The 20,724-nt window shown below is 37.5% G+C and overlaps 1 protein-coding gene across 1 annotated transcript; it reads right to left on the bottom strand.

The window, feature by feature from the left end:
- Positions 1–3,390: 3,390 nt before the first annotated feature.
- On the bottom strand, positions 3,391–19,862 carry LOC103518506 (GATOR complex protein WDR24). Its single transcript, XM_026830280.1, has 6 exons — positions 19,447–19,862; positions 18,734–18,982; positions 9,656–9,807; positions 6,025–6,138; positions 4,438–4,522; positions 3,391–3,830 (listed from the first exon to the last, which is right to left on the bottom strand). The coding sequence occupies exons 1-6, from the start codon at positions 19,708–19,710 to the stop codon at positions 3,609–3,611; spliced, it is 1,086 nt and encodes a 361-aa protein (XP_026686081.1). The 5' UTR covers positions 19,711–19,862; the 3' UTR covers positions 3,391–3,608.
- Positions 19,863–20,724: the final 862 nt, after the last annotated feature.

The raw sequence follows: 20,724 nt of genomic DNA on the forward strand, positions 1-20,724 counted from the left end.
GTACTGATTTTCTTTAACCACGATCGAATAAACTACGGGCTAAAAAATTCCCGGAGGGACGGGCCCAGCTTGTTTTTATTGTTTAACAAAATTATATATTATCAGATGACCATTTCGCCAGTTACGGCATCGTCAGTGATTCAAATCAAAAATCATTTTAATCTGAGAGCTATTTTCAACAAAAAACGAACTTATTCCTCCGCCATCGCCATCTGATTAAAATAATGTTTTATCTATTAAAAGAGTAAAAAGTCATAATACAATAAAAAGCCAAGAGTTTTTCTTTCAACTTGAACTTCAACTTCAGAAAGTCACGAGTCTTCAATATCCAATGTCACACAAAATACTCTCAGGCCGCCGCGACCTCTGTAACATTTTACAACTCTTCTAATAGGCCGCGCAGGCTACCCAGGCCGCGCGGCCAGATCGCTCTCTAATGTGGCATGTACAATTTATTTACGTAGATTACAGAGTTCACTGCGGCCAGGTCGCGTTCTGTGTGACCGGTCACACAGATTAGAGAGCGATCTGGCCGCGCGGCAAGAGTTGTAAAATGTTACAGAGGTCGCGGCGGCCTGAGAGTATTTTGTGTGATATTGGATATTGAAGACTCGTGACTTTGTAAAGTTTGTTGTTTGTTCCCATGTTGAAGTTCAAGTTGAAAGAAATCGCCATCTGATAAAAGTCGATATCATAACTACGGTATCGACAGCGATTAAAATGATTTTTGTTTGAATCACCGACGATGCCGTAACTGGCAGATCAGATAATATATAATTTTGTTAAACAATAAAAAAACGAGTGTTTTTCTTTCTTTCAACCTCAACAGGCTACTAAACACTTTAATCCCTAGAAAGTTGATAATTTGGATAAGTACACCTACAGGGGGTGTTTAAAAAAAATACTTGCCACCCCTGAAAACTCGAGAACTGTTTGGAATTCCGAAACTCCCTAAAACATGTAGGTACCTATTTCTTTATTTTCAAGGGGACCTTTTTTTAGGGAATCTCATTTTTCGGCAATATCAGGGGGGGAGGTCAACTTTTTGTTTGTACCTACAGGGGGTGTTTAAAAAAAAATACTTGCCACCCCTGAAAACTCGAGAACTGTTTGGAATTCCGAAACTCCCTAAAACATGTACCTATTTCTTTATTTTCAAGGGGACCTTTTTTTAGGGAATCTCATTTTTCGGCAATATCAGGGGGGGAGGTCAACTTTTTGTTTGAGCGCAAGCGTTTCTGCACATTTTGACGTGAAATCTGACGTCACATTTCTTTAAACTTTTTCATTAGAACGGGAATTAAAAATTGAATTTTCGACCTTTTAAAGTTACTTTTTCGGAGTTTTGAACTCACGTTTGGATTTTTCCCAACTTTTTATGTAGGACTCGACCATTTATTTATAATTTTTACCCATTTGCAACTGCTCCATTGGTGCAAATTTGAGCTCGATCCAACAATAAAATTTCATTTTTCCATGTTCTCCCGCCAATAGGGGAAACACCAAAAATGGGAGATCCATAACGATTGGTGATTTTTGCTTTAAATCTTCTTCTTTTTTACAGATGGAATCGGCGTTTTTCATCAGCCTCTCAATCAGCCCTAACTACTGATTGCTTTGGGCTGACATTTTTAGCTACAAATTTCACGAGTACATGCCTTTTGCACTCAACCTTTGCTATTTCTTCAGCAAAGGGAATTCAGGCTGTATGCTCCCTGATTAAAGTCTCCCAGCCAGACTAAGCTGGTCTACTCCCCGTTTACAATCCCTCAGCCAGACAATCCGTCCCAAAGCCAGACAACTATCCCCCAGCAAGACAATGATTTGTGCTTCAAATAGGTCCTACTAATGATTCATAATGAAATTCAGTCCCAAAAATATCTATACAGAGCGTTCGAAAAGTTTTAGAACCCCTGAATATTTTTTGAATGGCTAAAGATGAGAAGCTGAAATTTAGGGTAGTGTTTTATCTTTTAAAATGCAACTTTTTGAAGTAGTCGCCAAATTTTGGACGGAGCCAGGGTCGGCCCCAGGGGGGTTAACTTCAAAATTTTAAATGGGAACCCCCTGATTGTGATACAGCATATCAAAGATCTTAAAAAACGTAGTACTTTGATACAAGTTTGAGCTTGATCCAACAACTAGGGCCGGAGTTATCGACTATTCACATTTTAATTTTTCCATGTTCTTCCGTCAATAGGGGAAGCACCAAAAATGGGAAATTCATTTTGATAAGTTTTTTGAGCTTCAAATAGGTCCCACTAGTGATTCATCTTAAAATTCAGACCCACAAATGAAATTCAAATTTTCGGTTTTGATGGCCAAAAATCACATGGAAAAATTAACATTTGAATAGGCCATAACTCCGGTCCTGGTTGGCGGATTGAGCTCAAACTTATACCAAAATACTACGTCCTTTAAGACCTATGATATGATATCACAAGTACAGAACCCCCTCTAATTAAGGATTTTAAAGTTGGTCCCTCGGGGGCGCCCCTGGGAGGCCTTCCAACATTTTGAGTAAATCCCCAAATTCTTTATCATAATCAAGGGCTGCATGCAAAATTTCAGCTTCCCAGGGTGGACAGTAAAAAAATTAAAAGGGTCGCCTGGGACTTTATGAACAGACGGTATAATGGACCTTTTTGAAGCACAAATCACCAATCAATATGAATTTCCCCTTTTTTGTGCTTCTCTTATTGGCGGAAGAACATGGAAAAATTGAAATTTGAATAGGAAACAACTCTGGCTCTGGTTGTCGGATCAAGCTCAAACTTGTACCAAAGTACTACGTCCTTCACGACCATTGTTATGATGTATCACAAGTAGAGGGTTCCTATTTAAGATTTCAAAGTTGACCCCCTGGGGCCGCCCCTGATAGTGCTGAAAAATTGAGATCCCCTTAAAAATAAAGAAATAGGTACTTGTTTTCGGGGTTTTCCAAACTCCAAAGGGTTCTAGGTATTGTAGTTAGTCTGTCCAGGTGTCCATATGTCCTGTTTTTTAATACTAAAAGTACAAGTTTTGAAAATGTAAGTTTCTTGTATAGTAGGTACGTCAAATATTCTGTAAAGTTCGTCTGAGTGAAAGTATCTGTCAAGTATTATACGTAAAAGTATGTTTAAAGTCCTGTTCAGTGGTGTCATCAAGTTTGAGTAAGCTCCGTCCCATGCTACTATGCAGTGTGTGAAGTCGCTATCTGAATGACCTTGAGTGACCTAGGGTCAAGTGAATTTAGAAATGTGAGATATGTACGTACCTACCTCATTTACATGATTTACAATTTACATAGTATACACCTCATGGCTAGCCAAATCGACATACTAAATATTAAGGCCCATTCCTGATAGTGCTGAAAAATTGAGATCCCCTTAAAAATAAAGAAATAGGTACTTGTTTTCGGGGTTTTCCAAACTCCAAAGGGTTCTCGAGTTTTCCGGGGTGGCAAGTATTTTTTTAAACACCCTGTTACATACATCCGACTCAGGTACTCAGGGACACAACTCGGATGACTTTCAGATCAGGGACGCTTTGAAGCTCCCCCTGGGAGCCAACCCTTTTGCATGGAAAGAAAACACATTTTACCACTTTGAGATGGGTTGTGATGTTTACCTTATGAAGAGGTCACCAAAAGATATGGTGGTTGATTCCTTCTTTCTTTTGCTTTCGTCATCGCTTAGTACTGACTTTCCAATGTCTACTTTCTCTGAATCATCAGATGTGAGCTTGGTTTGAGCTTTGAGACTGGTATTGCACATTTCATCCTCACTCGCAAAGTATGACACAGGAGACGTGAATAAAGTTTTGATTACATTCCACACGAGAACTACCTGTCATACAAATAAACAGACTCAAATATGTGACAAATTTTCATTTTTAAAAAACGCGGAAGAAACAAAATGAGATTAATAACAATTGGAAAAGCAAAACGACAAATGTGAAATATACCATGGAAGTATGAATTGAACGTCTAAGAGAGTCCAATCTCAACCTACTCGAACATATCCAACACTCTCACTTTATCATTTTATCAATCAGAAAACTCTTGCCTTAAGGAACATTCATTGTTTTTTGTTTTTTTTTTACATAGGAAGTATTATAAACCCAATGTGGCTAGGCACGGGTGGGTTTATTATCTTTAATTAATCTTTTTTCCAATTATTTTTAGAAAACTCTTTTCCTAGCTTTTTTAGGGGTAGGTATTTTCTTTCACTTTTTAGGTGGTATTTTAGATATTATGATATTTTCTATTATTTTTCTAAATTGCATACTAACGTCTATTAGATAGGGGACAGTCCATAATCCACTCCAGTCAAGTGAAGACCATGTCCAGAAATATGTATAAAATTCCAGACATTTGTAAAAAACAACAAGAACATGATCAGAGTTGAGACAATTCTCTACCACTGAGAATGTACTTGGACTAACGTAACGTACCGAATGTTTGGATAGAGTTGCTGCTACTAATGCATTATGATCACAGAGTTGAGATAATTCTCTACCACTGAGAATGTACTTGGACTAACGTAACGTACCGAATGTTTGGATAGAGTCTACTATGCAGTATTGCACTAAAGATTGCACCATGGCGAAATATATTTCTCTGAGCAATCTACATGTTAACCTTCTAACATGGAAGTAATCGACCGACGTGTTATATACGTGTTGTTTATATACTTTATGTATCTACTATTTTATATATTGTAATCTTCGTTGAATGAATGGGCTTTTCATAACAATTTTTTATTGTGTGAGCTAAGAGAGTCCAATCTCAACCTACTCGAACATATCCAACACTCTCACTTTATCATTTTATCAATCAGAAAACTCTTGCCTTAAGGAACATTCATATGAAAAGGTCTCACACACCACAAATGATTTTTCCAAGTTTTTACTTTCTTAAATCCCTGGTGTCACGTTCTGGTGAACACCCTGTACATAATGCATTATGCGAATTCTTCAGGACAAAAATGTCTCTCTACTTTGAATAGATATCATGTTGATCATGAATCATGAATATCATGAGCCTATCCAAAAATGTCGGCCTATAAAAGTGGTGAGATCAGAAAATTAAGGCCAAGTCTGCATTCCCAATTTTTCGTGTCTGCTGAAAATGCTGGATCTCAATTCCTTCAACCTTCTCTCAATTTCAACTTGGAGCCTACGGCGGCCAATTTTTGGTCGAAATTTTCCTGTCTTAAAATACTCCCCATGTAATGAGGGATCATTAAAAAGTGTCCAAAAATTGAACTTTTTTTTTAATCCAGACTCTGTTCCAAACCTTCCTAGGAAGGCGGCGGTTGCTCATTTCCGGCTACTCACAGGGCACGACTGTTTGGCTGAACACCTCCACAAATCAAAATTAAAGACACTCCTAACTGTCCTCTCCGCTCCTTAAATACTCCTATGAATCAGACCCATCTAAATCCCTGTCCAGCCTTGGAAGCCAGCAATGATATTGTAGAAAGGTATTAGGACGCGCGTAGAAAAATGGCCTAATGGTCAAAATTCCAGACAATTTTGTTTAGTTTGAGATAATGGTCAAGTACAATATCATACATATTTCTATTTATTTTTGTTTTTTAACGTCTATTAGATAGGGGACAGTCCATAATCCACTCCAGTCAAGTGAAGACCATGTCCAGAAATATGTATAAAATTCCAGACATTTGTAAAAAACAACAAGAACATGATCAGAGTTGAGACAATTCTCTACCACTGAGAATGTACTTGGACTAACGTAACGTACCGAATGTTTGGATAGAGTTGCTGCTACTAATGCATTATGATCACAGAGTTGAGACAATTCTCTACCACTGAGAATGTACTTGGACTAACGTAACGTACCGAATGTTTGGATAGAGTTGCTGCTACTAATGCCTGGGTTTTGAGAGATTTTTTTCACATTTTCTCAAACAAATGTCAAGAACAAAGAACTCTGATCTCGAAATTTGTCGCGACGACCTATGAACTCAAAGCGAGAGAGTTTTAGATAACACTTCAGTCGATCATTTAAGACCGGTTGCCACCTCTGGAAACCAGTGTTGTAGATTCTGAGCGTTGGGTAGTGCGGGAGGTCGGTAGGATTTCAAATTAGTGATGGCCGTTGTAAATTCGTCACTGGGAGTCAAAACACGCCTCAACAGAGAAATAACAAGGAATATAAAATTAAAAAAACAAGTGAAAATAATTAACCTTTGTGTTACGTTTATTTCTTGGGTACGTTCGTTGCGTTCGGGTCAAAAATGACCCAGGCTAATTTGATCGGATTCTTATCAAGTTTATTATGATGAGTAAAGGTTTTTTATTTAATGTTTGAATTCATTGATCTCTTCACTTTAATTTGGTCCTATTTTAACAAAATAATTAATTATAGAAAAAAATAGAAATTTCGTAAAATAAAAATGGTTTAAAGACTTTTAAGAACAAAGTTCAAAAAATCTGCGTAAAACGTAATTTTATATTTTCAATTTTATAATTTTCGAATTCCTTTATTATATTTTAATTTAGTGATCTGTTTTCCAATAATTGGAATTAATTTTACATGTTTAGTCACAATGGGAAAATTTAGAAAATTTAAGAAGTAGTAGAAAAACTGTTTGTTTCCATACAACGAAATACCTTATTTATCGTTTCTGTTTGAATTTATAACCTAATTATGAAAGAAATATTAATTATTCAGATATCTTTAGGTTGTTACTATAAAATGGATCAACAGAAAAAGAGAACAATATAAAATAATACAAAAAATACATTGTCTATGAGCACATAATATTTCACAAGAAACTAGCATCGCATTTTGCAAATCTGAGCTAGATCTCTGGTTATTACAACATCAGAACCGTCAATTTTGGAAAAATAAATCAATGAATTTTTTCTTTTTTTTTTAAAGCACCTAGTATTTTTTTAAAGCACATTTCGGTATTGACTTTTTCAATTAAATTATTACTGGGATTTAATCTCTTTCTTTTTATCATTGTCAAAGCACCTAGTATTTTTTTTAAAGCACATTTCGGTATTGACTTTTTCAATTAAATTATTACTGGGATTTAATCTCTTTCTTTTTATCATTGTCTAAGATTCTCTGTACTAAATGTATATATTTTGCCAATAAAGAAATTACAATGAATAAAACAAACTGAATTAAAAACAATAAAGAAAACATATGCAATCTCTAAATCATAAATACACCTAACTAAATCTACTAACTTCTGGTATTTCACTTTTTTTACCTCACTCGAAATCTACTAAAATTAGCTGAAAAGTGAAGACAGATTATTATTTTGGCTTACCTAATGATCTATTTCAATTCAAAAAGGGTCTCCTTTAGACCTGTCAAATTTCAGGAAAAAAAGTATTCTCATTTTTATTACAAAAATAAATAACCATAGGTATTATTTAGGTATGGTAATGGTAATGGTATGGTAATAATATAATATTACTTTTATTGAACAACTAGCTGAATTCCGTCGCTTCGCTCCGGAATCCCGCTAGTTCCTCCCGAGGCATGGCCAAACTTGTGGAAAAGGCATGGCCGAACTTTTTGGCCAACACCTGAGAGCAGCCTAAGACGCGTTTCGTTCTTATTTGAACTCATCAGTTAGACATAGCTCTCAGGTGCTGGCCAAGAATTTGGAAGTGTTATATACTTCAGAGATGATAATTATACTATTACATTTTTTTTATTTTAATTTAACATAAAAACGTGCTCACAATATCGAGTATGTTATTTTTTTCAGGGCATAAGCCAAAAAAAAACTGGTTTTGGGGGATTTTTTTTTCTCATTTTCTCACAAATGAGCTCTGATCTTGAAATTTGTCGCGACGACCTATGAACTCAAAGCGAGAAAGTTTTAGGTAACACTTCATTCGTTAATTTAAGACCGGTTTTAGCGTTACCTATGTTAAGCTACGCCGAGGAGGCCAATAAATGGATGGGTGACTTAAACATTATATTGGGAATAAAGGGAGAACGGGCTCTAGTCTTGATTTTAAATCATTACATGAAAATAAGAGATGGAAATTGTGGAGAAACGAGAACCTGCGTTTTCTATGTAAGATTATATTTGTGTTGAGTGTTGTTGTGAGAATTAGGTAGCTACATAGGTACTGATTTTCTCGAATCACGATCGAATAAACTACGGGGTAAAAAATTCCCCGGGGGACGGGCCCAGCTTGTTATTTTCTTTTATAACAGGTACATTATGTTAGGCTTAATTCCCGAATTCACTCAATGAGCGAAAAAATGGCTCAATCGGCGGAGTAAAAAAATGCAATGACACAATCCCCAAAATTCGGCAATTGAGCAACTGTAAATAGCTCAGTTTGCGGACTGGATTTATGCAAAAGCTAAATTGCCGAAATTGGCCATTGAGCACCAAGAGAAAAAAGGCTAATTTGCTCATTGCGCGGAGTGAAAAACACGAAATGCCAGACCGCGTTGTGCGTTTTGAAAAACGTTAAAACCCCGATCTAATGGTATTAAATCGTCGCCCTTATTAGCAAACTTCGTCAGTCCGTTTTGTCTCTTTTTTTACTTTCCTTATCCTATAGGAAGGAAAGTAATATAACCAGGTCAAATTTTCGAGGGTCAGTTTTTAGTGCCAAAACATGTTTTGAGGTCCCTAGAGCCTAAATCCAAAGTTTCGGCCATTGGTGTGTGTGTGTGTGTGTGTGTCTTTTGTCTGTCTGTAAACAAAATATATCGAGAACGGCAAGAGCTAGCTAGAGACTTGACATTTGGCTTTTGTCTGTCTGTAAACAAAATATATCGAGAACGGCAAGAGCTAGCTAGAGACTTGACATTTGGTATGCAGATAGGTGCTGCGGTTAGCGGTATTTTGTCCACTTTTTGGCGGTTTTCAGCTATACTGATACTGACTAAACAGTTAGAGATATTCTAAAAGTTACAATGGAAGCACACCCAAATAAGCATCATTCGATAGGATAAAGAAAGTAATGTGATGCTCACACCAGAGTTTTTTAACAGTTAAAGCTAGAAATTTTTAGACTTACGATGTTTGCTATTTGGGGTGACGATATGTGGGTAGACCTACTTACTTACATACCTATTCTTCTTTTACTGCACCTTTTCATAATCTTATTTGGGGTCAATGTTACCCTCCTTTATCCTACCCCTCCATACCCTCCTATCTAAAATACAAAAGTATTTACTTCTTGGGACGAACACACAAGACTGATAAAAAATTCAACTTAAAAAAAAAACAAAAAAAAAAAAACAAAACAAAAACAAAAAAAACGAGCGAAGATTATTAATACAATTTGTAACACGTTCTATCTAACTTAAAGCATCACATGTACCCAGGGCACTCAGGCTCTTCGACTTCCGGGTTTGAGCATTTATCAAAACGCAAAATTCGCGGTCTGACATTTCGTGTTTTCCATTCCGCGGAATGAGCAATTTAGCCTTCTTTCTCTTGGTGCTCAATGGCGGATTTCGGCAATTTAGCTTTTGCATAAATCCAGTTCAACTGAGTTATTTAAAGTTGCTCAATTTTTGGGGATTGAACATTTTGCAATATTTACACCACGGAGTAAGCTATTTTTTCGCTCATTGAGTGAATTCGAGGATTGAGCCGAACACATACATATAGCAAAGCTATACCCAGAGAACGCTTTTTTTCACACAACTTACTTGACAGAACCCTTTCCTTGTTTAACAACACTAGGGTTAGCTTTACAAGCAAATAGTATATCGCCCTTACAATTGAATGATATGCTCTGGGGATTCACGTTGTCTGCTGGTCTGATCGCATCTTTGAAACTATGTTGATAAAGACCTCCATCCTGTAAGAGGAAACATTTCGAATAACAATTTCTAGGACCACCCTGTAATATCGTATAGAATAGAAACTGTCTAGCATTCCATGACATAATATACAGGGTGCGCCAGAAAAACACTGACAATGGCTTGTTTCACCTCTTTCATTAACGTTTAATGAAATTATTGTAGCATTCAAGACACCCGTACATAGTCAATAGTTTTCTGGCCCTTTGCACGTTTTTCAGGTAGTTACCTGATTATTTCTCCGGGAAGGACATGAGTAAAATAGCCAAGTGAGATCTCACTCTGCAAGCACGGAGTGACAGTGACACTCACCCGAACTTCCCATAGCTAACTCAAATTTTAAAATGTAATTTTTGGGATTCTTGATGCATAGGGAAATAACTAAATCACGATTCTAAGACAGACAAGGCTAGGATTTTATTCTACGTTTTAACTCGTCCGTTTTTCATTTAGTTTGGATATTTGTTCCGATATATGTAACTCGCGATTGCCTGCTCCGATTTTGATGAAATCTGGTACAATTCTTAAAGACATCAATGCACGTCGATCCATGAAATTTGGATCCTTGAAAAAAGGAACAATCTATATCTAAAGTTTTTTTTTAACACGATCGTGTGTGTGTGTGTGTGTGTGTGTGTGTGTGTGTGTGTGTGTGTGTGTGTGTGTGTGTGTGTGTGTGTGGGTGTGTGTGTGTGTGTGCGGATGGGTGACTTATAAACATTATATTGGGAATCAAGGGAGAACGGGCTCTAGTCTTGATTTTAAATCATTAAGTACATGAAAGTAAAATCAAAAAATCAAATCAAGAATAATAATAAAATGAATATTAAATAAAATAGGTAGGTACGTAGGTACTGATTTTCTTTAACCCAGATCGAAAAATTCCCGGAGGGACGGGCCCAGCTTGTTCTATAGTCAGCGCCAGTGGCGCTAGCACGTTGAATACCAGTTTCCCATGGATCACTGAAGCAACGTTGAGCATGGTTGATATCCGGATGAGGCAATCGCATGCTGGCTCTCCCCAGCCCCATTCAGGCTAGTTAAGACGTAAGTAGCCAGGCAACTTGGAATGGATTATAAAACCAATGTAGGTCTCTAAAATCCCAAGCAGTTATACAGTGTCGTTCAACCTCTAGAACGAACAAAATACATGTTGAACACCCTGTATGTAAATAATAGTCAGCTCCCATGGCGTAGTGGTCACTGCACTCGCCTTGCACGCGGGAGACCCGGGTTCGATTTCCGGCGGGGTCAAGAAATTTGTATCAAGCAAATGGTTGACTCCGTGACTGGCTGTTGCGGGGCCCACTCAGCCTCGTGAGGAAAATGAGTAGCTATGACATATAAATGCGCATAGCGACCGGTCATAGCGACCGGTGCCAGCATGGTAGGTAAACATATTGGACGTTAGGATTATTGAGATATTGGGAAAAATCCTACAATGCTGCAGTGAGCACCAAAGTTGTGATATAACAACAGAAAGAAACTGCATTTAGGTACAATATTCAATATCTTGGAAGGTTTCAGCAGCCATTAAAATTTGGTCAAAATTCGGTTGAAATGTTCAACTCCTTTGTATGAATGCCGTCGAATATTTTGACTATGCAACGTGCAACATTTTTTTTTTTTTTTTCAAATTAGTGGAGATGTCTGTTACCAGTGGATTATTACTTATGTATAAAAATAATAGCATTTCTCTCTTCATTCTCAACTCTATTATTCAATATTTACATTATTCATATTACGGTACCTATTAATATACAGGGTACCTATGTACCTACAACGAGCACAAAAAAAGTCCACAGAGGTGCGATATGATTGAGTATGATCGAGTATAAGCGAAGTATACATTTTTCACACAATTAAATTCCTTCAAAAATTATTATCACAAAAAAAAAAAAAAAAACAAAAAAAATCCCCACTTTTTTATTATTATTTATTCAAACACCACCTCTTTCTCCTTCTCCTCCTCCCTGGTGGAGATATAATTAATTACTACCATGGTGACTCTAACATTTGCGTGGACGTCTCTTTTTTTATGTCCTCCTCCTCCTCTTTATACCTCCTCCTCCTCCTCCTCCTTTCTCCTTTTCCTCCTCCTCTTCTTCTTCTTTTCAATCCTGGTTTTCTCCTTTTCCACTTCCTCTAATTTTTTCTCCTCCTCCTTCTCTTTCATCTCTTCTAATTTTGTCTTCCTTCGCCTTCTCCTCCAACTTCCACCTCTTTTATTTAATTTTTTGTCTTCTTTTCATTCTTTTTCTTCTCCTCCTCCTTCCTCCTTCTCTTCCATTCTTCCTCATACCTACCTGGCTTTTATCATCTTTACCCTATAGTCATATTCTGGGTCTTTTCACGCTATATTCTTTCCTTTCCCTCCCCCTTACCTCCCTTTCTTTACCTTTTCCTTCCTTCTTCATACCTTCCCCTCTCTCTCCTTTCTACTTCCCCTCTTCCCCTTCCCGCATCTCCCCGCTTAGGTATCTAGCTCCTACCTCTACTTCCCTTATCCCTTCCTCTCTCTCTCATTTCTCGCTTACAAAAATGACAAAAAGGGGATTTCTCGTCGTAGTGGTGGTTTCTCTCTCCCTCCCTCCCTCTCTCTCTCTCTCTCTCTCTCTCTCTCTCATTTCTCACTTACAAAAATGACAAAAAGGCGATTTCTCGTAGTAGTGGTGGTTTCTCTCTCTCTCTCTCTCTCTCTCTCATTTCTTACTCACAAAAAGGCCTTTCTCTCGTACAGTGGTGGCTTGTTGGAAATTGACAAATAATAATTCCATTTTAATAACATTACTCTCAAAGAAAAGCTCTTTCTCTCCTTCCCTCCCTCTCCCTCTCTTTCTCTCACTCTCTCTCACTCCCTCCCTCCCTCTCTCTTTCTCCCTTTCTCTCCGTCCATCTCTTTTTTATACCTCTTTATTTCTTCCTTTTTCTTTGAAATGGAAATTGATGTGTCCGTCTCTTGCTCTCTCTCTCCCCACCTCTCTTTTAAAAGATTTTTTTTCAAATCTTTTAAATCTAATAGGTAGGTACCTTACATGATCATTAGTAATGTCATTACTAAGGATGGAATTCTGGATTTTCTGATTTTTCATCATCATTACTTGGAAATAATGACATTACTAATGATTGTGTAAGGTACCTAAGGTTTTCAGTGACCAAAGTTTTACCATCCATTCGGTGACAAGCTTTCCGCTTAAAGTACCATCACGTATGAATAACTACGGGAGCTAAATATGGCAGTATTGTTTTTGTCTGGACATTCTATGGGATGGTTAGGAGGGGAAAATGGATAGAGATAGAGAGAGAGCAATAGGAGGAGAAGTAGAGAGAGAGAGAGATAGAGAGAGAGAGAGAGAGAGAGAGAATTGTGACGTCATAAATCAGAAGTTTTCTAAAATAAAGCCATAAAAAAAGCGGAAAATATTATTTATTTGGGAATTTTGAGGGTGAAAAAACAGTTCACAGCGTCATGGAGGTATTTTGAAAATGTGTTTTATAGAGGAATAATAATAATAATAATAATAACAATAATAATAATAGGTAATAATAATAATGACTGGTGAAAATTCCACGGTCTATTTTGCACAGGTATCTATTTCAAATTTTTTAACTTTTTTTTTCGTCAGAATTCAATCAAGGTTGCCACATGTTACAGTCTTCATTAATCTATTTTTTATTATGTTCTTTTTTCTATAGTTTATTATTATTATTATTATTATTATTATTTCACTCACACATAATTCAAAATACAATAAAATTTAGTTCTCGCTCTCTCCCTTCTCTCTTTCTCCCAACTCTTCTCTCTTTCTTCAGTCTCCTCTTATATTACTCGTTATTATCTTGGTAAACATCAATCTCCGTAGCTGAGTGGTTATCACTATCATACTTGCACTCTGGAGTGGAAGTCCTGGGTTCAATTCTCTGCAAGGTCAAAGTTACATCGGCTCTCTGCTTGCAACAAGGTTGGAGTGCAAAAAAAGTCTCGTGATGACAAAATGAGTAGCAGATGCTTCACCATAAGTCAAAATGAGTAGCTGATGCTTCACCATAAAAATTCAGATATGTGAATGTGACATTTTTTTTACTTTTATTTTTCAAACTCCTTCTTTGGAATTTTTTTTATCTTCCATCATAGGTACAAAATAAGGTACTTTGGAACCGCTAAACTCTGTGTCTTTTATTCTTTGGTACTTTTTGATCTTCCAATCTTCCATAGCTACAGAATATGGTACTTTGGGTACTCTTTATGTCTTTCACATCTTCCTTACCTACATGTCTGGCACATTGATGTTCCATTCGCAAACTTCCATCTTCACAGAATCGCTCAGCAAACAGCAAGAAAAGAAGTGGAACAAGACTCCAAAATACGCTCACAAAGAAGTGGAACAAGACTCCAAAATACTCAAGCACAACATGCAAATACACTCACATAATTATGTAGATACAAACATTGGAAAAAATGGGAAAATTACAAAGTACCTACATAAAGTATTACAAAGTACACTTGTGAAAAAAACTGATGGAAAACTAACAGACGAGGAAAATTGTGTACGAAACATATGTTTTGGTACAAATAGGTACAAAGCAACATATGTATTGGAGTATTGGTACAAATAAACATATTTTGATATACAAAACATATATGTATATTTGGTATACAAAGAAAGGCGAAGTAGAATATGTAGACAAATCCATGATGATCAGGATTGGTATGAACGAAAGGATATTTGAAGTTTCAGAAAGGTTTGCCAGCCAGCCTGGTTAGCTTAGTTGGTAGTGCGTCTGTCTTGTAAGTGCTAGGCCGCGGGTTCGATTCCCGCCCGGGGCGGATTTTATCCTGATGGGATAATGTTCGTTCTCGGAACGGCTGGCTTTCTCCTATCCTGTCTTCCTTCTCTCTCCGATTTCGGGACGATAAGACCCTAGAGTTACAGTTCCCTCTGTCAAACCTCTTAAAAAAAAAAAAAAAAAAAAAAACTCTACCGAGATAATCGGAAACTTTCAGACCTAGGTGAGAAGAAGAAGTGTTGCCAGCCTAGTTAGCTTGGAGGGTAGTGCGTCTGCCTTACACTAGGTCACGGGTTCGATTCCCGCCCGGGTCGGATTCTGTCGAACCTCTTTAAAAAGCACGTTGAATGTATCAGTTCCAAAGTATATCACTGAAACTAAGGACCGTTGGGCGTGGATGGTATCCAGAATCCAGATGGGTGATAATTTGGCAATACCGTGCTGCTTTTTTACTTTCTATTACTACAGTATATAGCGAGGTATACCTAATGAAAGTATTGCAATCGGTCCAAATTTTTAAAATTCGGAAATGGTTGGAAATATCCGTTTTGGGATCCCCTGATGTCAAAAAAGTGATTTTTAGCCCATGGTCTGTACGTTACGTACGTACGTAAACAACAACAACAACAACAACAACAACAACAACAACAACAACAACAACAACAACAACAACAACAACTAATTGGGGGGATTTAGGTATGGTTTTGGGGGGGTCAAATCTCATAACTTTTTCGATATCTCTAACCGTTTTGTGAAAAGAGAGGAGGAAGACAGGATAGGAGAAAGCCAGCCGTTCCGAGAACGAATGTTATCCCATCAGAATAAAATCCGCCCCGGAGGAATCAGTGAGTCAGTCGTAAAATAAGCGATTTTCAAACCAACACCAACACCACCAACAACAACTACTACAACAACAACTAATTGGGGGGATTTAGGTATGGTTTTGGGGGGGTCAAATCTCATAACTTTTTCGATATCTCTAACCGTTTTGTGAAAACCGCCGAAAAGCGGTTAACTCCGCCTGTGGGCGGCGCCCAGTGCAACTTTTTCCGATTTTCAGATTTTTCCCTTTACTTACTCACCAAGACCTACCATCCTGCCAAATTTCAAGTTTCTAGGACATCGGGAAGTGCCTCATAATTTTGATGAGTGAATCAGTGAGTCAGTCGTAAAATAAGCGATTTTCAAACCGTTTTTTTCTACCCCTTCCGGTAAAGCTAGAACTTTGGAATTTCACAGGTATAATGAGGAAGTATAGGTTAACATATGGTCCAAATTTGGTGCGATTACATTGAAAATTGACGGAGTTATGAAATAAATAAAGTTTTGAAAAGAATGAGAAAAAAAAAGTAAGTAGACTGGATGGAGGAATGAACGGGGGATTGAGGCGAAAGCCGGCAGGTGCCCCCTTTCAATCGCCCACCAGGGGTGGATGGAGGGACTACTTAAAAAAAAAAAAAAAATGGGTCCCAAAAGTCCTGTAAGGGATCTACCTACCCCTTTATATTTTGAATTGCTAAGCATTACTGATCGATCCTAGGATTAAGAAAGTATGGCCAATCCAGTGGTGGCATTAATAACCTTGTTAGACCTCCACCCCGGGCGGAAATTGAACCCGCGACCTAGCGCTCAAACTGTGTCCTCACAACGGATCGTCATGAAGAGGTGTTGGAATATGAAGGTTCGAAAATTGATGAAACATCTGACATTGAAGAAGAAACTTTGGAAAATGACACCTCTGAAATGTCCAAAACTGGTTATTCAAGTTCCACAAGTCAGGAGCCGAATCTTCCTCGCACAAGTCGTTATGGCAGACCATTACGTGCTCCGGACCGGTATTCTCCAAGCTTTTGAGGGGGGATGTTTAATAGTGGCTAACTCGCCAGCTATGGTCCGGATTTTTGTGGTCCATCAGTTTTGGGAACTAATAAAGTCAGTCTTAATTTTTGCACTGGACCACACTCCACAGAAGTTTTTCTCTTGCGATCTTAGATCTTAAACCCACGAAACAGGTAGGTATCTTAATTAATTCAGAAATTAATTATAAACAAAAACATAGCAAAAAACTCATTTTTACTTTCCTTATCCTATAGGAAGGGAAGTAATGTAATCGGGTCAAATTTTCGATGGTCAGTTTTTAGTGTCAAAACACGTTTTGAGGTCCCTAGAGCCTAAATCCAAAGTTTCAGCCATTGGTCCGTGTGTGTGTCTGTCTGTCTGTGTGTCTGTCTGACTGTAAACAAAGTCTGTGTGTAAATATCTCGAGAACGGTAAGAGCTAGAGACTTGAAATTTGGTATGTAGCTGTCAAATGTGACAAGGATGCGACACGAAACTTTTGGTTAAGACCGGTGTAACGCTTGGCGGCATTTTACTGCTTTTTGGCGGTTTTCGGTGTAATTTAACAATATCTCGGGAACGGTATAAGCTAGAGACTTGAAATTTGGTATGTAGTTCATAAATGTGACAAGGATGCAACACAAAACGTTTGGTTGAGATGGTTGCTGCGCTTGGCGGTATTTTGACTGCTTTTGGACAGATTTCGACCGATTTTGGCGGTTTTCAGCTATAGCGACAAAACGGTTAGAGATATTGTAAAAGTTAGGATAAAAGAACACTCAAATAAGCATCATTCAATAGGATAAGGAAAGTCGTGTGATGTTCACACCAGATTTTTTCTAAGTGTGTATTTACACATCATTAGTACGTACAGATCTCCTTATTACCTAGCTATTTGCGAGCTTTTGAAAATTTTCCGTGAGTTGTTCTTGGTGTTTTGTTGTAGTTGTTGTTGGTGGTGTTGGTGTTGGTGTTGGTTTGAAAATCGCTTATTTTACGACTGACTCACTGATTCACTCATCAAAATATGAGGCACTTCCCGATGTCCTACAAACTTGAAATTTGGCAGGATGGTAGGTCTTGATGAGTAAGTAAAGGGAAAAATCTGAAAATCCGGTCATTGCCGCCAAACGCCCCCGGTCCAAGGTGTAAAAAATGGGTTTTCTATTTGTTCTCAACTTTGTGCACCACATATCACGGTCAAAAATTTTGTACTTTCCCACGTAGATTTTCCCTTCTCAGCTCCCTATCTATATAGGACAAAAATTGACTTTTTAAAAAAAGTTCCAGCTGAGGCCCAGAAATTTTTACCAGTAGTAAATAAATGTTCTGTGCTCTTTTCTAAAGCACCTGGTTCAAAAATGGTGAAAAAATATTGAGTAAAAAGTTATTTTAACATTTATCTGTTTGCCAGAAACGCATTTTCAGCATAAAACTGATAATTGTTTTTAATTTTTTACTCACAGGCTATGTAGGTATGCAGTCTTGAGGAATAAGTTTTAAACTTTACAGCAAAAAATATCAATAATGGTTTTATCAAAAAAAAAAAAAAAAAAAAGAGATATCGAAAAAGTTATGAGAGTTGACCCCCCCAAAACCATACCTAAAACCCCCCAATTAATAATTTTTATAAACATCAAAACAACGGTTAGCGGTATTTTCCTGTATTTTTATAGTTAACAGTATTTTGACCACTTTTTTAATGACTAAACTACTAAACCACCACCGCCGCCGCCGAAGCAGGAGAAGAAAATCCCCAATACATTATCCCATAACTTAATAAGGAGTGGAAGTACAGTTTGTCAACGTTAGTCAAACGTTATACCGTTTGTTAATATTTTCTGCGCGTGGAGTGATACTCACTCACTCTACTGGATGTTATGAATATTTTAATATTTTCTGCCCGTGGAATGATACTCACTCTACTGGATGTTATGAATATTTTAATATTTTCTGCGCGTGGAATGACACTCACTCTACTGGATGTTATGAATATTTTAATATTTTCTGCGCGTGGAATGATACTCACTCTACTGGATGTTATGAATATTTTAATATTTTCTGCGCGTGGAATGATACTCACTCTACTGGATGCTATGAATATTTTAATATTTTCTGCGCGTGGAATGATACTCACTCTACTGGATGTTATGAATATTTTAATATTTTCTGCGCGTGGAATGATACTCACTCTACTGGATGTTATGAATATTTTAATATTTTCTGCGCGTGGAATGATACTCACTCTACTGGATGCTATGAATATTTTAATATTTTTTGCGCGTGGAATGATACTCACTCTGCTGGATGCTATGAATAATTGGGGATCTCCTCTCCAGGCAAGGCCACTGACAACATCCTTATGTTCTGTGAAGGAAGCCAATGGAATATAGGGTCTCCGGATATCCCACACATTCACACTCGAGTCCACAACGAGCGAACAAGATGCCAAATGAAACTTTCTCTGGGGACGCCATTTAATGCGACTTACTGAAGCTATTGTGTTGATAGAATATTCCAGCGATGGCTTAATTGACAAATCCCATACCTGTAATGCATATTGAGTGAGACTTGTGATATTCTAGTGCTTTGAAATTCAAATTTGTACATACGGGGAGCTCCGAGTTGCGTCTCCGATCTGAAATTTACCATCCGAATATCCGAGTTTCGTCCCTGAGCAGGAAATGTGGACTTTATATGCTTATCCAAGTTTAAAGGTATACCTATTGTATCATGGGATACCAAGAGTTGCCATCAAGGCCAGAGAGCTCGCTCAGAAGTCTTATGAAGTATATTCAGGTACAGCGTATGTCGTTGTACTCTACTTCCTGAGATGGACTTGACCGTAGTCCCATTCAGGTACCCTCGAAATAGCCACTGTTATTGTCTGTGGCTTGACAGAGCTGGTTTTGTCTCAGTTTTACGAAGACGTATAGGTACCTTATTTTCTATTTCGATACGTGTGAATTGCATTCATACGTACATAGAGTTCACAGAACTACTAGTTATTACCTTAATAGTTTTGTCTCTGCTAGCAGTAGCAAGCCATGCATGCTCTGGGTGCCAATCACAGGCAAATATTGGACCACTGTGTGCTGTGAATTGATAGAAGCATTTTTCTGGCCTTCGTACATCCCATTGCTGAATAGTACCATTCTCGGACACAGAAGCAAATGCATACGGGGAGTGTGGATTGAATTCTACGTCCCTTACACTTTCTGTATTACTATGAAATATTTTTGTACTTTCTTGACATCTTATGTCAAACAAGCGCATTGTACCATCTTGGGATCCGGATATTAGCCAATTGGATTCAACATAATGAAAACTAACTTTATTTACAGTTCTTTTATGATCGTTAAAAACTCGCTCTTGTTTAGAGCGACTTATTTGGCCAAGATTCCAAACCACAACAGCTCCATTTGTTGCACCCGTAGCAATATGATTTTCTTCTATACAACTCCATGCAACATCATTGCAGGAAAAATTCAAATTGATGTTTTTCCCAACACGCAAATTGTGTGTTTCAACGAATTCCGTATCCTTGATCAAAAATATCTTGAATACATTTCGGCCTGTAAACACAAGAACAAATATGTACCCACATACATTGTGTCCCAGAATTTATGCTTAAATTGTTTTTTTCGAATCCTGTTTGAAATTGCGAAGAAAAAAAAGATGTGGGTAAATATTTTCAAATAGCATATTTTTATTTTTTTTTTATTATTTATTATTTTTTTTTTTTGAAGAGGTTTGACAGAGGGAACTGTAACTACTATGGTCTTATCGTCCCGAAGTCTCCTGTAACAATAACATAGAACTGATATTACTGATAATAACTTAAGAGATGTTTAAAATTTGCCGCCATAAGATTTATTTTTCAGAATACTGGCAGCATTTCGGCTGCGATGGCCCTGTTCATAACCACGGCCTTATGTACTGGGCTGAGCTAGGCCATTGTCGGCCTTTAGGCCGTGTTTATGTACAGGGCTGAGATAGGCCATTCTCGGCCTTTCTTGGCGTGTGGAAAATGATGTGGTAACTTAACACAGAGCCTTCATGAGCTTGTAAACTTGTAAAGTTGGCGGGAAATTCGAAATCTTGATTTTTTTTCCGCAACGCGTACAATCTGAATTCATTTTTTACTTTTTATCTCTAGTTTGCACGTTTATATTATACTTTTCATTTAAATTAGATATTACAAACAAGAGAATAGATCAGTTGCGCTTACTTGTGTGATGTTTCAAAGTCATAGAGCAGGAAAAATGAGGACCAACGGAATTTTTCTTT

This window comes from Diaphorina citri, unplaced genomic scaffold, assembly GCF_000475195.1.
Source record: "Diaphorina citri unplaced genomic scaffold, Diaci psyllid genome assembly version 1.1 scaffold2219, whole genome shotgun sequence".
NCBI lineage: Eukaryota > Metazoa > Arthropoda > Insecta > Hemiptera > Psyllidae > Diaphorina > Diaphorina citri.